An 18,271-nucleotide genomic window follows, 5' to 3' on the forward strand; every position below is an offset into this window, starting at 1 on the left:
GCCTGGCGTGCTCTGGTCCAGGGGGTCACGAAGAGTCGGACACGACTAAACAACAACAATGGGGCTGGTGGGTGCCTTGCGGTTCACTCACTGGATAGGGTTGTGTCCCTCTCCTCGGTGGTTTTCACTTGCTGGTGGAAGGACAGCAAGGAGAGAAGCAGCCTGGCATCCCTAGACAGGGAGTTCCAAAGTTGCCTGGGAGCAGCCACCACCAAGAAGGCCCTTTCCTGCATCCTCACCATGGGGTCCTGAGAGGGTGGGGGCCTGAGAGAAGGGTCTCTCCTGAAGACCTAGATCCTGGGCAGGTTCATATTGGAGGGGGGGGCGCGGGATATGGTGCTTCAGACAGCCTGGGACGAAGGGGGCTTGCGCAGGAGAAATCCCTAAGGATGAGTTACGGTGTGCTTGAATTCGTGTGCTATAGGGCTCCCTGGAAAAGACCCTGATGTTGGGAAAGACGGAGGGCAGAAGGAGAAGGGGATGACAGAGGACGAGATGGTGGGACAGTGTTCTGGAAGCTAACAGCCTGAGTTTGACCAAACTGCAGGAGGCAGTGGTAGACAGGAGTGCCTGGTGTGCTCTAGTCCAGGGGGTCACGAAGAGTCAGACATGACTAAACGACTAAAAAACAACAAGCAGCCAGGCTCTTCTTAGCCTCTTATGGAACCTCCAGGCCCAGAGGCAGTCTACCTGGATTCCTAGGTTCTTTGGGACATTTGGCTACTGTGAGAGTAGGATGCTGGCCTGACCCAACAGGATCGTCTTACATTTCCAAATGCGGATGCCTCCAATGCCTTCTGCTATCTTCCCTCTTTTAAAGCTCCACCTGTAGCATTTGAAGGCACCTGATGTTTTGTGAAGGACGCATTATTTTTTCGAGACCGCCCCCCCCCCGGCCGGCAATGCAGAGGGGGGACTGGGCATGCTCTGCCCCTTTTACAAACTGTGCGGAAAGAGGAGTGGGTGATTTGGGCAAATGCAGGCGTTCTCACGTGACCCCCCCACCCCGCCCACCCCCCAGCAGCCCATCCGTACATGAGCCCAAACCCCAACGATGCAGGAATCACAGCCAGGAAGCCACACGTCGGACACTTCTTGTTGTTTTTTTCCCCAACAACCATTTTTATTAAAGTGTAAATCCAGGCAAAGATTGAGAACCGGCTCGCGCCAACCCCGTCGTTGGCCGGGATGGGTGTGGCAGAAAGTGGAGCGTCCCGGGAGAAAGAAAGAAACATAAAAAGGTGCGTGGAGGTCGATTGTGTGCTCTGGCCAGCGTTGGGCACCTGTTTAAGACGGAGCCTTTCTCCTGGAGAAAGAAGGTGTTGCTCCAAGGCTGGCGGGTCCGTGTCAACTTTCCCTTAAGAAATAAATTCAGCAGACAGGGAGGGAGACCGGGGAGGGTGGCGCTAGGGTAAGAAAGGGGCCTTTGCCCACCCCCCAAACAGCCACAGCTTCCTGCAATTCCCTTGGGGGTGCTGGGGAGGGTGCCCCCCTCCAAGCTGTGCCAACTCTGCCCAAGGACGGCAGCCGCTCAGAGGACTACGCTGGGAGAACGGACGTCTCCGGCACGCAGTTAGCCCAGGGGGGTGGACTGGAGAAGGCGAGCGGCTTTGTGTCGTGTCCAGGCCATGGCGGGGAGGGGGGGAAGGAGGTGAGAGGTCAGGAGGGTCTCTTTGGGAAGGGGTGGGTGGGAAGCTGGAGGGAAGGAAAGGGGCAGAAGGAGGAGGAGGAGGTATGTGTGGGTGTATATATATCTGTGTGTGTGTGGAAGGGGGTCAGAGCAGGAGGGTGGGGTTCATTCATTCGGCTTTCGCTTTGGCCGTCGGCAGCTTGGACAGCATCCTAGGAGGAAAAGGAGAGGGGAAAAAATTAAGCCAGTAGCGAGTGGAAGGAGTTTCTTGCTTTTAAAAAAATTATCTGCAGGACATCGTCTAGAATAAAATACCGTATTTTCGCTCTATAAGATGCACCAGACCACAAGACGCACCTAGTTTCTGGAGGAGGAAAACAAGAAAAAAAATATTCTGAATCTCAGAAGCCAGAACAACAAGAGGGATCACTGCGCAGTGAAAGCAGCAATCCCTCTTGCTGTTCTGGCTTCTGGGATAGCTGCGCAGCCTGCATTCGCTCCATAAGACACACACACATTTCCCCTTACTTTTAGGAGGGAAAAAGTGAGTCTTATAGAGCAAAAAATACGGTAGCTTACTAGGGAAATGCTGAAGTTGCCCTTTGGGGCGCCTCAGGGTCAATTTTTTATGGTAGCCCAAATCTCAGTCGTATGGGAGTATGCACAGTGGTACCTCCGGATGCGAACGGGATCTGTTCCGGAGCCCCGTTCACATTCAGAAGCGAAGGCAACCCGCTTCTGCAGGGAAAACCCACAAACAGGATCCGCGCACAACACTCTCCCTTCCTGCCATTTCCAGCAGCTGATGCTCAGAAGCATCGCTGCCTCTGACTGTGGAGGGCAGCACAGAGCCATCACAGCTAGTAGCCACGAGAAGCCCTCTCTTCCTCCATGAAATTGTTCAATCCTCTTTCAAGCCAATCAGAGTTGGTAGCTGTCACTGCTTCCTGTGGCAGGGAGTTCCGCAGTCTATTTCCCCCTTTTGAACTATTGGCCCACCCAACAACACAGCGTACACATTTATGCAGGTTTAATCCACGAATGAATCAAGTCGATGCACATTCCAAGAGCTCTGCAAACAGGTGACAGCCCTGAGTTTAAGCCGGTGAGCCCAGTCCCTTTGCAGCAGCCCAGTCCCCACACCTAAAGCGAAATGCACATTAAGGACTTAATCCAGATGTGAAATTCTGGGGGACGTACGAGAGGGGAAACTCAAACACTTTCGCATCTCCTTTTTGTGTGTGAGAGTGTCTTCGAGGCTTGTGGTTGAAAACAGGATGTGAGGCCAGACGAACTTGTGCTTTGCGGGGAGCGAGGCCAGTTCTTCTTAAATTCTTCTGAACTTCCTCACGGCAGGTGGGCGCTAAAGGCGACGGGTGGTCCCTCCAGCCTCAAATTTGAGAGCACACTGGTGCAACTTCCACCAGTCCCAAGTTTGCCTGCGACCAGCAGGGTGATCAACTAACATAGAAACATCTAACTATGGTCTTCTGCAACCTGGTGCCCCCTCCAGGTGTGCTGATTGGGGGCTGGGGGGTGTTGTCATCCAAAACATCTGGAGAGGGCACCGGGTTGGCAGAGTCTGCTCTGGAGGTTGCAGGAGGGTTAGGAGAGCTGCTTCCCTCGCCAATGCTTATCGGAAGGGCCTGCCTCCATAATTTCTATAGGTCCCGAACAAGCACTGGTAGCAGTGGCCCAGTGTGCCAGCAGGGGGTGCTGTGGGGCTAGGGTATATACACAGAAACCCCATACACTATTCAGTTTCTGAAAATTCATAGCACCCACGGGTGACGCTCTCTCTTCCAAACAGCAGTGAAATAGGGGCCAACGTCATGCAGTGCTTGGAGTGTTGGGCCAGGTAGAGGTAGAGGTAAAGGTAAAGGGACCCCTGACCATTAGGTCCAGTCGTGACCGACTCTGGGGAGCCGGCGTACAGCTTCCGGGTCATGTGGCCAGCATGACTAAGCCGCTTCTGGCGAACCAGAGCAGCGCACGGAAACGCTGTTTACCTTCCCGCCAGAGTGGTACCTATTTACCATATTTTTCGCCCTATAGGACACACTTTTCCCCCTCCAAAAATGAAGGGGAAATGTGTGTGCGTCCTATGGGGCGAATGCAGGCTTTCGCTGAAGCCTGGAGAGTGAGAGGGGTCAGTGAGCACCGACCCCTCTCCCTCTCCGGGCTTCAGGAAGCTATCCGCAAGCCTTGGGAGCCCGGCGGGAGTTCCCGCCGGGCTCCCTAGGCTTGCAGATAGCAGCCTGCATCCTGAAGCCTGTGGCACGCTGAGCACCTTAGAGACCAACTAAGTTTGTTTTGCATGTAAGCTTTTGTGTGTATGCACACTTCTCCAGAAAGTGAAATATAAATAAATAGAAATATAAAGGTGAGATATAAATGCAATTCAATGGCAAAGGTAATGAAGAGGACAGCAGAGTTATGGGGGTGCTGCATGGCCCGCAAGCTTGACCAAAGGCAGGACCTGAAATGCAGAAGGCGAACCCTGCAGAGGAAATCAAAATTCCCACTTGGGGTTGGGGGAATCGAACTGTTATCCCCTTTGACCAAGGATCCAGGCCTGGTGGGCAATGGAAAGATGTGGTGGCCCCCTCCCCAGCTGAGGAAGAAGCAAGGAAAAGAGGCAGGGGGCAAAGGAGAGAAAATACCCCCCCCCAAAAAAACCCCATAACTTACTTTGCTCTGAGGTTACTCAACTGATTCCTCACCAGCCCCACGTACTGGTCAATCTGTGCCTGGAAAGAGGAAAAAGGAAAAGGGTCTGTGGTGAGCGGAGATTTGCTGGAAATGCCAGGAAGACGTTCAGGCTCCAGGATATGTCTGTGTGTGCTTTAAAGAGGCTGCTTCCTTCAGGTGTCACTCCATACATGCTCAGAGGCACGCTGGCCTTCCACTGGTATGTTTGAAAAGCTGCTTTCCAGAGAAATCGAAAGGCACTCAGGCACCTGCTTAAGGGGTTCCTAGACTTGCATGCAATCCATGCCAAACATCGGAAGAATCCTGGGAACTGTAGTTTGCACACTCCTGGAGCCCCTTAATAAGTGAACTACAGCTCCCAGGGTTCTTTGCCCAGTGAGAGAGGGCAAAACAAGGAATATGCAAGAACATGTCAGTGATGGGCAGGTCTGAACCCAGTGGATCTTCGTGCAGACCTTAGTCAATCAGGGTCAAAACAAGGTTGGGGGACAGCTGACCCTGCCCTCAAATGCTGTTGGCCCCCAGCTCCACAATGGTCAGTAATTATGGGAGTTCAGATGTCTTCTAAAAGTCTGGTACGTGTTGTTCTCTTTGACATCTGGTGGGAGGGCGTTCCACAGGGCGGGCGCCACCACCGAGAAGGCCCTCTGCCTGGTTCCCTGTAACTTGGCAGCTTCTCGCAGCGAGGGAACGGCCAGAAGGCCCTCAATGCTGGAACTCAAGTGTCCGGGCAGAACGATGGAGGTGGAGACACTCCTTCAGGTATACTGGGCCTTTGAGGCAGTTTAGGGTTTTAAAGGTCAGCACCAACACTTCAAGGGCTTTGATGTCAGCAGAAGGGGCCCCCGCACCTTAAAGGAATTGAATTTTCCCTTGGGTAAAGTCTCCCAATTCCAGCTACACTCCCCCCCCTTCATTGCCCAGGACACCCACCTGATGTTGCCTGTACAGCAGAGGAAAGGTAAATGCACTTATCACACCTGCAGAAAGGAGGAGAATAAAGAAAAATGAAAGTAAAAATCTGCCGCGCTGCTCCCTGACTTTCTTCCCCACCCTGATACCCTAACCGAGAGAGACCTTGCAACTGGGCTGTTAACTGGCCTGCCGCCCCCCCCCCCACCCCAGCTCATCTTGTCTCTTTCAGGCAAATCTCAGAGGCAATAGCAGGGAACCATGGCAGATTCTCCAGTGGTAGTTTAAAAAAAACTAAAACTGCCTTTAGTCAAAAGCCTCCCCCCCCCCCTTTTTAACAGCAGTAGGAAACGGTTGCAATAATGAACCGTTGGTGTAAACTCCCCACCCCAAAATATATATACCGTACTTTTCTATGTATACGACACCCCCATGTATAAGATGCCCCCTTTTGGGGGGACTCAAATTTAAGAAAATGGGGGGAGATGGCACAGAGTTGAGCTTTTTTGCAGAGGATTTTTATAAAATATATATACATTTTTATTGGTTTTTTTAAACATATCATTTAACCTAACTTCTTATCTTATACAATATTTTAGACTTCCGTCAACAACTTCTGAAGATTTTCTGTTCTTTATCACTTGTTCTGCATTTCTTAATTTCTCTATTACTTTTAATTATCCTTAACTAATAATTCTCATCATAGTCTTTTTCAAGTAGTTCTCCTTACAGAACTTCCTGCAGTCCTACTAGTGTAATCTGTTTATTACAACTTTTCTTCAAATAGTTCAAATATTTACTTTTTAGCAGAGGATTTTAGGGGTGGTTGCTGAAAACCTCTCACGCATCGCAAAATTCGCCTCTCATCTGCGCCCTCGCCGGCAGAAGCTGACAATCGCCCGCCCGATTGCAGCAGCGTCAGCCAATCAACGCCACCCGTTGACACAGCAACCAATAACACGCACGATAGCCGCTAACAGCCACAGCGGCAACCAATCGAACATCCACCGTATGCACTCCCCATGTATAAGACGACCGCCATATTTTTTTTTTGCATGATTTTTAAAGGGAAAAAAATCTAGTCTTATACACAGAAAAGTACGGTACAGTCATACCTCATGTTGCGTTTAAGTCGAGGGTGCAATGAGATTAAGGGCCACTATCTGAACAATAATCTTGGTCATTTGATTGCTCTTTTTACCCATTGCTGTCTTTTTTATTTGTATATATTTTATTTGTATACCGTATCTTTCACTCCATAAGACACACTTTTCCCCTCCTAAAAAGTAAGGGGAAATGTGTGTGCGTCTTAAGGAGCGAATACAGGGGGGAGGCAGGCAGGAAAAGCCCCCAAGAGCCGCACACAAGCTCCACGAGGCTCTTGCGGGCTTTTCCCCAGGAGGGAGAAGGGACTGACACGGCCAGTCAGTCCCTTCTCCCTCCTCGTAGAAAAGCCCGCAGGAGCCACACGCTCCTTAAAGGGTGCGCGGCTCCTGGGGGCTTTTGCGTGAGGTGGGGGAATTGCCATAGTCGCGCGCAGCCTCTCCCGGCCGGATGGATGCTGCTTGCTTTCTTGCCTTCTTTGCTCTTTGGGGCTGGGAGGGGGAACCCGGGCTTCCCCCAGCAGCCCTGAGAAGCTCTGGGAGAAGCGGACAGGCTTTCTTGATTTCCCCCTCTAAAAACTAGGTGCGCCTTATGGTCCATGCACCTTATGGAGCGAAAAATACGGTATATTGCGTGTTTTATGTTGTTATGGCCGTCGGCTAATGCGAATAAAGTTTATCTTACCTTATTGTTACGTTCTTTCAGGTTACGTCCCGTGGTGACTCGGAAGTACCAGAAAGAGTTACTTCTGGGTTTGCCGCTCGCGCATGTGCACAAGCACTAAATCAAGCTTCATGCATGCGCACCAGCGCCAAATCGCACCGCGCACCTGCGCAGATATGGAACTTCAGGTTGCGCTCTTTAAATGTTGTGAACGGGCCTCCGGAACGGAGTCCGTTCGCAACCAGAGTACCACTGTATATATCTGGCAGGGCACCTGTGTCATAATCCGACAGGTGGAGTTTTGTGACAAAGCTTCACCAGCTGAACCAGTGGCTCTTAAAGGCGCAGGAGACTTTTCTCCCTGACTACTTCTGTCTAGCCCAAGGCGACGCAGTGAATCTCGACTGAACCACTGGGACCGCCTGCAAGGGCGTTGTTGCTTGTTCCCCCAGTTGGTGGGCTCCTCTTATCTCTGCCCCAGCCCTGAGATGCGTTGCTCCTTGCCCAGCCCACGGCCTTACCCAGTATCAGCAAAGTCAGCCCATTGAAGACGGCGCCCACGTAGGTGAGGATGTAGAACAGGAAAGCAAACTGAGAAGCAATGGGGGAGAAAAGAAAAGGGTTCAGGAGGCGTTCATTAGGCACAGAGAAAGTTCCGTGACCGGCTGGAGTGCAATCTTGGGAGCCCCCCCCCCCCGGTCCTGCTGTGTCCCTGGCAAGATTGGAACCTGTTCCCCTATCCACACACACACACACACACACACACACACACACAGCATCCGCCACAGAGGATGTAGTGCTTAGAGTGTCAGACTAGAAACTGGAAGCTAAAGGTAAAGGGACCCCTGACCATTAGGTCCAGTCGTGGCCGACTCTGGGGTTGCGGCGCTCATCTCGCTTTACTGGCTGAGGGAGCCGGCGTACAGCTTCCGGGTCATGTGGCCAGCGTGACTAAGCCACTTCTGGCGAACCAGAGCAGTGCACGGAAATGCCGTTTACCTTCCCACCGGAGTGGTACCTATTTATCTACAGTCATACCTCAAGTTGAATGTGCTTTGGGTTGAGCACGTTCGAGTTGCGCACCGCGGCAACCCAGAAGTAATGGAGCATGTTACTTCCGGGTTTCGCCGTTTGTGCATGCACAGACGCTCAAAATGACATCACGTGCACGCGCGGAAGCGGTGAAACGCGACCCATGCACGCGCAGATGCACCGTCGCATCTTGCATTCCGTTTGGGATGCGAGCGGGACTCCGGAACGGATCCCGTTCGCATCCCGAGGTACCACTGTACTTGCACTTTGACATGCTTTTGAACTGCTAGGTTGGCAGGAGCAGTGACCAAGTAACGGGAGCTCACCCCATTGCGGGGATTCAAACTGCGACCTTCTGATCGGCAAGTCCTAGGCTTTGTGGTTTAACCCACAGCACCACCCGCGTCCCAAGTAACTGGAAGAGCAGAGTTCAAATCCCCCCCCCTAGCCCACAAAGTTCGCTGGGTGACCTTGGGGGCCAGTAATTTGGCTTGCTGTCATTCTGACCTACCCCGCAGGGTCGTTGTGAGGATAAAATAGGGAGCAGAACCATGGACCCCCCCTTCAGCTCCCTGGAGGAAAGTTGGGATGTAGATGGAACAACAGCGCGAAATATAAAATAAATATATGAGACATGCCAAGCTAATTGCATGTCTGTTGACGTCAGCACACATGGCCATCTTAGGGTCTATTCATGTCAGTGGGTCTACTCTTGAGTTGGATTTAGTCGGACGTATCTCTCGGCCAACCAGGCCCTGCTCCGTGACAGCTGAGCGGAACCTCCACATCCAGGGGCAGTTGAGCCCGACTCCTCCTTACCTTAATGGACTCCACCAAGTCGTCCACCAGGAAGAGGCGCTGGAGGGACTTGGTGCCCGACGTGACGTAGAAGACGACCCGCTCCGTGAGGCGCTCCAGCTGCTCCTTCGACAGCCCCAAGTCGGCGTCCAGCTGGGCCCTGGCAAAGATGGGATGGGTGGGTGAGCAAACGCCAGGCGACCTCGTCAAAAGGCAACCTTAAGAAGCACCCCTGTGCACATCCCCGGCTGCACAGCTCAAATTATGCTCCTCCAAAGTGGTATGGGAGCGGGTTGGGCTAGATGACCGCTGGGGGTCCTTTCCAAGTCTATGATCCTGTGGTTTGCAGCTGCTCTCCTGGAGAGAGGGGGATTTACTGGGAAGCAAGGTGAAGGGGGATTTTTGGTCTGCCATTCAAGGATGGAAGGCTGAACCCCAGGCAGAAGGCGGTGAAGGTCCTGTGTGAGTGCCTGGAGGCGGTTGGAGGATGGATGGTGGCTAACAGATTGAGGTTGAATCCTGACAAGACAGAAATACTGTTTTTGGGGGACAGGAGGCGGGCTGGTGTGGGGGATTCCCTGGTCCTGAATGGGGGAACTGTGGCCCCGAAGGACCAGGGGCGCAGCCTGCGAGTCATTCTGGACTCACAGCTGTCCATGGAGGCGCAGGTCAATTCTGTGTCCAGGGCAGCTGTCTACCAACTCCACCTGGTACGCAGGCTGAGACCCTCCCTGCCCGCGGACTGTCTTGCCAGAGTGGTGCATGCTCTAGTTATCTCCCGCTTGGACTACTGCAATGTGCTATACGTGGGGCTCCCTTTGAAGGTGACCCTGAAACTAGCAACTAATTCAGAATGCGGCAGCTAGACTGGTGACTGGGAGCGGCTGCCGAGACCACATAACACCGGTCTTGAAAGACCTACATTGGCTCCCAGGATGTTTCCGAGCACAATTCAAAGTGTTGGTGCTGACCTTTAAAGCCCTAAATGGCCTCAGTCCAGTATACCTGAAGGAGCGTCTCCACCCCCATCGTTCTGCCCCAGACAGTGAGGTCCAGCTCCGAGGGCCTTCTGGCGGTTCCCTCACTGCGAGAAGCCAAGTTACAGGGAACCAGGCAGAGGGCCTTCTCGGTGGTGGCGCCTGCCCTGTGGAACACCCTCCCAGCAGATGTCAAAGAGAAAAATAACTACCAAACTTTTAGAAGACATCTGAAGGCAGCCCTGTTCCGGGAAGCTTAGGGAAGCATGCCTGGCATGTTCTGGTCCAGGGGGTCACATAGAGTCGGACACGACTAAACGACTAAATAACAACAACAAATCTTATATTTTGGAAATGTACATCCAGGGTTTTTTCCTTTAATTTTGTTGGGGCCTCCAAGAGAGTGGTGGAAGGGGCAGGATGGAGGGCAGGGAGGCTGACAGCAGGGGGCGCCAGAGCCAAGGACTGGTGGAACCAGCTAATTCTAGGTTGTGTATTTACAGCCTCTACCCCAAAGAGAGACGTCACCTTGCCAACAAAGGTCCCTATAGTTCAAGCTATGGTTTTCCCAGTCGTGATGTATGGAAGTGAGAGCTGGACCATAAAGAAGGCTGATCGCCAAAGAATGGATGCTTTTGAATTCTGGTGCTGGAGGATCAAACCTCTCCATTCTGAAGGAAATCAGCCCTGAGTGCTCACTGGAAGGACAGATCCTGAAGCTGAGGCTCCAAGACTTTGGCCACCTCATGAGAAGAGAAGACTCCCTGGGAAAGACCCTGATGCTGGGAAAGATGGAGGGCACAAGGAGAAGGGGACAACAGAGGACGAGATGGTGGGACAGTGTTCTCAAAGCTACAAACATGAGTTTGACCAAACTGCGGGAGGCAGTGGAAGACAGGAGTGCCTGGCGTGCTCTGGTCCAGGGGGTCAGGAAGAGGCGGACACGACTAAACAAGAACAACAATGGGACTGGTGGGTGCCTTGTGGTTCACTCACTGGAAAGGGTTGTGTCCCTCCCCTCGGTGGACGGCGAGTAGTATTTTGCTGTAAACCCTGAGAGAGATGGTGACGCTGAGGGCCGCCAGGGAGACATAGGAGGCCACGCTGATGATGCTGAAGTGCAGCAGGCACAGCAGGGCCACCATCAAGGCGGTGAAGACGAACGCCGACTTGCGGGTGTCGCGCCAGTACACCAAATCTGCCACTGCAAGCAAAAGAGAAACAACAGCTGCATGACGCTGCAGAGAGAGAGAGATAAAAACCACCCGTCTTGCTAGTCCTCAGGACCAGTGCAGGATTTACCTAGAAGCTAAGCAAGCTATAGCTTAGGGCCCCAATCTCTTGGGGCCCCCCAAAAAATGTAAAGGAAAAAAAAACAACTGAATGTACATTTCCAAAATATAAGATAAGAAAGCAAATAAAATAAAACCTACATACAGCAACAGTGTTTTGGGTTGTGTTGTGTAGGCTCCTGTGATGTAAGTCATGGGCCCTGCCTGCTCCCTCAAATATCACTGCTTTGCTCCTTTCTATATATAGGGTGCCTACATTCTGCATGGACTGGTTGCACAGCAACATGTGCAAATGGCTTGAGATAACTAAAGGTAAAGGGACCCCTGACCATTAGGTCCAGTCGTGGCCGACTCTGGGGTTGCGGCGCTCATCTCACTTTATTGGCCGAGGGAGCCGGCGTACAGCTTCCGGGTCATGTGGCCAGCAGGACTAAGCCACTTCTGGCAAACCAGAGCAGCGCACGGAAACGCCGTTTACCTTCCCGCCGGAGCGGTACCTATTTATCTACTTGCACTTTGACGTGCTTTCGAACTGCTAGGTTGGAAGGAGCAGGGACAGAACAACGGGAGCTCACCCCGTCGCAGGGATTCGAACCGCCGACCTTCTGATTGGCAAGTCCTAGGCTCTGTGGTTTAACCCACAGCGCTACCTGCGTCCCTGAGATACCTATTAGGCTCATAAATTACCATATAGCATATATTCAACACACAAAAAACAGCGGCAATTTGTTGTTGACAAAGGACAGCTGGCCATATGAAGGGCCCCATTACCTTCAGTAGCTTAGGCCTCATCAAACCTAAATCTGGCCCTGCTCATGACACCAAATCCCTGCCACTGCAGGGAGAAAGCGAAGCAAGCAACAGCAACTTCATTGTGCTGTAGAGAGAACCACCCATGTTGCTAGACCTTATGAAGGTGTAGGGATTTGCAACACAGCAGGCAAGAAAAGGGAAGCAGGAGGCACTAAAATAGGGGTCAGCAAACTTTTTCAGCAGGGGGCCGGCCCACTGTCCCTCAGACTATGTGGGGGGCCGGACTATATTTTGGAAAAAATAATAATGAATGAATTCATATGCTCAACAAATAACCCAGAGATGCATTTGAAATAAAAGGACACATTCTGCTCATGTAAAAAAACACTGATTCCTGGACCGTCTGCGGGCCGGATTGAGAAGGCGATTGGGCCGGATCCGGCCCCCAGGCCTTAGTTTGCCTACCCATGCACTAAAAGTTTCAGAACCACCAGGAGAGATCGAGCAACATCATCTCAGGTCTGAAATTTAACGCACTGGCTTTTTAACGCACTCCCGAACTTTTCTAGTCACTGCCTGCTTGGTTCCTTAAACTCACCCCAGTGCCCCCTACCCCGCCCTCTAAAAAGCATTATTCAGAATAGCAGTTTGCAAGACCCGCTGATAAAAGCAATAACATAATCTGATTCAAAATAGTGGTAGACCGATTGCACATTTGATCCAAATCTAATTGAAACTCTTTGATCTGAATAATTCAACCAAGCTGGGGAACTTGCAGCACGAATACTGTATGCCCAAAGATGGGAAGAAGGAGACGTTCTAACCGAGGAAGAACGGTTTTTGAAAAGGAAGGCGGAGTATGCAGAAGTGGCAAGACGAACAGGCAAGATTAGAGACCAAAACGACGAAAAAGTTCCTTGAGGACTGGAGACCTTTCACTGAGTTTTTAAAGAACTAAAATAGCAGGATGAAAACACAAGCAGGGCTCGAATTACGAGCAACTGTGTTAATTAGTGAGATAAATAGGTTAAATTGAATGAATGGAATAGCATTTCCAAAAGGAAATAGGGAAAGCGTGGAAGGGGAGGGTGGGAAGCAAGTGGATAAAGTAAAGGCAAAGGTAAAGGGACCTCTGACCATTAGGTCCAGTCGTGACCGACTCTGGGGTTGCGGTGCTCATCTCGCTTTACAGGCCGAGGGAGCCGGCGTACAGCTTCCGGGTCATGTGGCCAGCAGGACTAAGCCGCTTCTGGCAAACCAGAGCAGCGCATGGAAACGCTGTTTACCTTTCCGCTAGAGCGGTACCTATTTATCTACTTGCACTTTGACATGCTTTTGAACTGCTAGGTTGGCAGGAGCAGGGACCGAGCAACGGGAGCTCACCCTGTCATGTGATTCGAACCGCCGACCTTCTGATCAGCAAGTCCTAGGCTCTGTGGTTTAACCTACAGCGCCACCCGCATCCCGAGTGGATAAAGTAATTCGCAGTAAAAACAAGATAACCAAGGAACTGGATCCAGTGATAGCAGCTTTTCTGCCTGTGACCAGGGAGGTAGAGCACAGCCATGGCATCTAGGAGCCATCGACAGCCCTTTCTTCCTCTGTGAATTTGTCTAGTCCTCTTTGAAAGCCACCAAACTCGGTGGCCACCCCTGTGCCCTGGGAGAGAGATGCCCCGGCCTCTGTCCAGCTTTCTCCAACCAGTAGGTTCTGTGGCCGCAGGAGATCCCGTGACGCAGAGGCGAGAGGACTCCGATCTGCCCCAGGCACTCACCCCCTGACTCAGGGTTAAGGTGGGTCACGCTGGCTAAGGGGGAAAACTCAGCACTCCAGGAGAAGAAATCAATCCTCTTCTGACCGCCCCACCCACTCCAAGTGTAACGGCCGCATCCTGCACTTAGGTTTCTAAGGAGGGAGCTGCCAGCTGGAAGCTGCTCTTTTGGACCCGGGAGACCCTGCTTCCTCTCCCCAGAGGCTGCCGCTACACCCCAGCAATGGGGAAAGCACTCTGCACATGGTCAGGGGCACCCTTGCTTTCCTCCCTAATCATTGCCATTGTTGCACTTGGTTACATCCCAGACAAATGGAAAACAACACAGCTCACAGCACAGAAAGCTAAAAAAAAAAAAAAAACAAGGCTGAAAACTAATTTAATAGAATTAAAGCAACGTGTTGTGTGAAAATTCAGATCTGAAAAAAAACACAACTTCTCAAAGGCCTGTTGGAATAAATAAAGCTGTTTTCCACCTGCCAGGGGAAGGACAGCAAGGAGGGAGCCAGCCTGCCGTCCCTAGGCAGGGAGTTCCAAAGTTGCCTGGGAGGTGCTACCACCGAGAAGGCCCTTTCCTGCATCCCCAGGAGCCCCCGCCCCATGAAGAAGCCTGAGGCTTGGATTTGGACACGGATCTGAACTCAGGGCTCCAAAGCCCAACCAATCCTCACTATGGCTTTGCGGTGGCCTTTCCTCCCTCTTCTGCCTGCCCTCCAAGCTCAAGGGGAGCCGGCCCTGCTGCAGTTCCACCTAATCCCTGTCTCACATTTGTAAGAACTCGGGTCTTTTATTGTGGCAGAACCTACCCTTTGGAACTCCCTGCCTAGTGATATCTGGCAGGCAGCCTTCAGCATCCTCTTTCTGGCACTGCTAAAAGAATCCTTGTTTGGATAACCCAGGTGTCTGAGAAGCCAGTGTGAGTTTTCTGTTAACTGTTATTTTAACGTTCCAAAAGAATTGTTGCTGTTCATTCTTCTGCCCAATCCTTTCAGTGCATCTTCTCTGCAAACTGCTCTGAGGGCTGCTTTCGTTTCACAATCCGCCTGTGTGTACGTTTGACGGAATAAATCCATAAATAAGGGGAGGCCACGCCCTTCCGGCGGGATGAATCGGGGAGCCCGTGCTGGGCTGAAAGGTTTGGACCCAAGGCTCCTCTAGCAACAAGCATCTTCCTGTATGTGCTCAGGTACAGATTCAGGAACAAAGGAAAGATCAGGTTATCTGTCTTTTCCATCCAGCTTAGCCTTGTCTACTCTGACTGCAGCTGCTCTCCAGGGTCTTGGGCAGAGGGCAAAAGGGTTAAACCACTCGCTATCTATTCTCCTTTAGAATAAATAATAATAAATTTTATTTATACCCCGCCCTCCCTGGCCAGAGCCAGGCTCAGGGCAGCTAATGCCAATAAAATCTCAGTAAAAACATAATAGGGGGGAAAGGGAGGAAAAGGGGAAAAAACACCCCAATTTAAAAAACAGGTTAAAATGCAATTTAAAATACAGCCTCATTTTAAAACAGCTGATAAATCAAGCCTCGCCCAACCCCGTGCCCTCCAGATGTTCCAGACTACAACTCCCAGGTGTAGAATCGGGAGGTTCTTTTTCAAAAATCCTTTGAAGGGCTCCTTTCCCTTTAGTTCTCTTTTAAAGAAAATGAAAAAAACAACAACGCACGCATATATAAAGGGGTAACCAGTCAACCAAGCGCTGTGAGCCCTGCCAGTTTAATTAACTGGTGGTGTTTGAAGAGGCAAGGATGGAAATATATATGTTTTACATGTTACACATTGTCTGTTACGTGTGTTGTCTGTTAAGTGTATGTGAGTCTGTTCCTTCTGTCGCTGTCATTTTAGAAATGTTTAAGGGGTTTGTGTTTAAAACTGGCCACAACATCCACAGACTGCCTTTCTTAAGTGTGCATAGTTTAAAAATGCAAGCTTGCTTCAAATTTTAGTTTGAAAAAACCATGTTGGACCTGATCAACGTAAACATGGCATGTTTTAACACTGGGAGCCGCCCAGAGTAGATGGGGAAACTCAGCCAGATGGGCAGGGTATAAATAATAAATTATTATTATTATTATTATTATTATTATTATTATTGAGTTGTAGTTTGGGACACCTGGAGGGCGCAGGGTTGGGGAAGGGAACCCTTGCGGTTGGCCCCAGCGATCTTGGAGGACAGCGGAGGAGGAGGAGGATGGAAAAAGAACCTAAATGCCTGCAGCTGTCCGAAGCATCACACACACACCCCTCCCTGCTCAACCCCTATAACTGACAGCCCCAAATGCCAGGCAGGCAACTCAGCAAGGAAAGAGAGGCTGCGACAGGAGGGGGGCGGAAAAAGGCAGGCCCTGGCTGCAGGGATTTGGGGGGGGTCCCATCTACCTACCCACCCACCTCCTATGGCACCCGCATCACGCCCCAAAACCTTGCCTCCCCTGATCTCAACACCCCCCTCAAGCCATACAGGATGCCCCCTCTGTCAAAACAGCCGCACACAGCTTCTAAGGATCGGGTCCATCTCCCTCCCGGATCTTCCCTCCTCCCGTGTCGAGATAGCCCAATTGCAGACCCTCGGTTGACACAGCCCCCCCAATCTTTCTCCCTGGCAAGAAATCCCCCTTTTCAGAGGTCCTTCCACTCATCTTTTAAACTCCACCCAGCTCTGAGCCCCCTTGGGGGGTATAGATATATTTTAAAGTGGGTTTTTTTGGGGGGGTGTTTCCTACCTCTGTTAGCCATGGCGAGCCCCCTTTTCTCGCAGATCCAAGACTCGTCGCGGCTCTGCGGGAACCTCTCACGAGCGTCTGGCTGGAGGAGGGGAGCCCAGTCCTGGGAGGGGGGTGTCGGGGCAGAGGAGGGGGGGCTATTTATAGCTGACGAATCCCAGCTGCCATTTACCGTCACAGAATCTCCTGCCTTGGCTCGCTTAGAGCGGGTTCAGATCACCCGGAGTTGGGGGCGGGGAGGCCAACAGGAGGGAGGCCAGCACCCAAATTCAGGGGTGGCGGCTGGGAGATGCTCATTTTGGGGTGTTGCAGGAATTTATGTCTAGGTTGGGGGGTTGCCCCTCCAGCAGATATCATGCACATGCAGCCCACTACCAAAACCAGCACAATTGCTTTTGTGATTTGTCCCCACAAAACACATCATCACAGTTTATTCCTGCCTATTCCAAGGGCCTTTGCTGCACGATACCAAATGTAGGAATTCACTGATCAATGTACCTATGTACTGGCTCACGGGGGAAACTTCAGAAATTCATATAGACATGTGGGCTCAGCTACTCAGCAGCCCCTCTGCCCGAGTGATAATTCCTGGCATCCTGATACCTGAGTGCCAGACAGGTAGCCATTCCAGAAATAACAAACCCAGATGAAGACAAAAGGGTGTGGTTAACTTGGCTGGGAAACAGGGAAATGTAAATATCTCTTTTGCTTCACTTGATGGGTGTTTGGTGGAGGGCAAGGGGGACCATGGGGCAGGGTCCAGGATGCTCAGATTACTGCCGCCAGACCTCCCCTTTCATGATGTAACCATGATGTATGAGTGATGTAGTTTGGGGGGGGTGTAACATGGGGATTAGCAGCTAATAAAAGTTTGGGTTCTCTTTTGTTCTGGGCTTCCACCTTGTTCCACCTGGTGGCAGGTGGGAGTCCTGTCGCGACAGTCTTCAATCAAGACCAAGCCTACTGGCTGCTGTTTTGCTCTGGTATTCCTGGCTGGCGTCCTTGTTTTTTGTCCAAGGGAGCCCTCAGATTTCTCCGTTAATGGGGGGGGCACTCCTGGTTTCCATCTGCAGCCAAACATGGGGTGAGTTTTCCCTCTCACCTGAGACATCTGACGAAGCAGAATGTTGGACAGTTCAGGGCAGATTTTTTAAAAAGTTCTTCCTCATGCAGCGTAGATTGGACTGTGGAACTCCCTGCCACTTGGAGTTTAGGGATGTCCACCAACCTGGATGGCTTTAAAAGAGGACTGGCCAAATTTCGGGAGGCAGCAATGCTTCTGAATGTCAGTTTCTGGGAACTGCAGGGCGGGAGAGGGCTCTTGTGTTCGAATCCTGCTTGGGAGTTTTCCACCGGGGCATCTGGGCGGCCCCTTGGAGGACAAAGATGCTGGACTGGGTGGGCCCTTGACCTGACCCAGCAGCCAGGATTTTCTTACGTTCTGATGGAACCTCCAGCTCCAGAGGCAGTCTACCCAGAATCTTAGGTTTTGTGAAAACAGTAAAACAGGTTGCTGGACTCGATGGGACTTTTTCTTGACCCAGACCAAGCTCCTCTTAAACAGCTGCTTTCCTGCAACACGCTCTTAACGCACAATGTCAGAGGAATTAAAGACCCGGAAACTACAACTAATCCAGAATGCGGCAGCTAGACTGGTGACTGGGAGCAGCCGCCGAGACTACATAACAACAGTCTTGAAAGATCTACATTGGCTCCCAGTACGTTTGCGAGCACAATTCAAAGTGTTGGTGCTGACCTTGAAAGCCCTAAATGGCCTCAAAGGCCCAGTATACCTGAAGGAGCGTCTTCACCCCCATCATTCTGCCCGGACACTGAGGTCCAGCGCCAAGGGCCTTCTGGTGGTTCCCTCGCTGCGAGAAGCCAAGTTACAGGGAACCAG

At 51.5% G+C, this 18,271-nt stretch overlaps 1 protein-coding gene across 1 annotated transcript in view; it reads right to left on the bottom strand.

Moving 5' to 3' along the window:
• Positions 1–1,092: 1,092 nt before the first annotated feature.
• RTN2 (reticulon 2) overlaps positions 1,093–18,271 on the bottom strand; it is a 33,016-nt gene continuing 15,837 nt past the window's right edge. Inside the window, exons 5-10 of the mRNA XM_083627541.1 lie at positions 10,825–11,032; positions 8,873–9,011; positions 7,543–7,612; positions 5,276–5,322; positions 4,322–4,380; positions 1,093–1,842 (exon numbers count right to left, since the gene is read on the bottom strand). Of these exons, the coding sequence (XP_083483667.1) occupies positions 1,800–1,842; positions 4,322–4,380; positions 5,276–5,322; positions 7,543–7,612; positions 8,873–9,011; positions 10,825–11,032 (566 nt within the window). The 3' untranslated portion in view covers positions 1,093–1,799. The remainder of the gene's footprint in view (positions 1,843–4,321; positions 4,381–5,275; positions 5,323–7,542; positions 7,613–8,872; positions 9,012–10,824; positions 11,033–18,271) is intronic.

Source organism: Podarcis filfolensis (genome assembly GCF_964270895.1).
Source record: "Podarcis filfolensis genome assembly, chromosome: 8".
Taxonomy (NCBI): Eukaryota; Metazoa; Chordata; class Lepidosauria; order Squamata; family Lacertidae; genus Podarcis; species Podarcis filfolensis.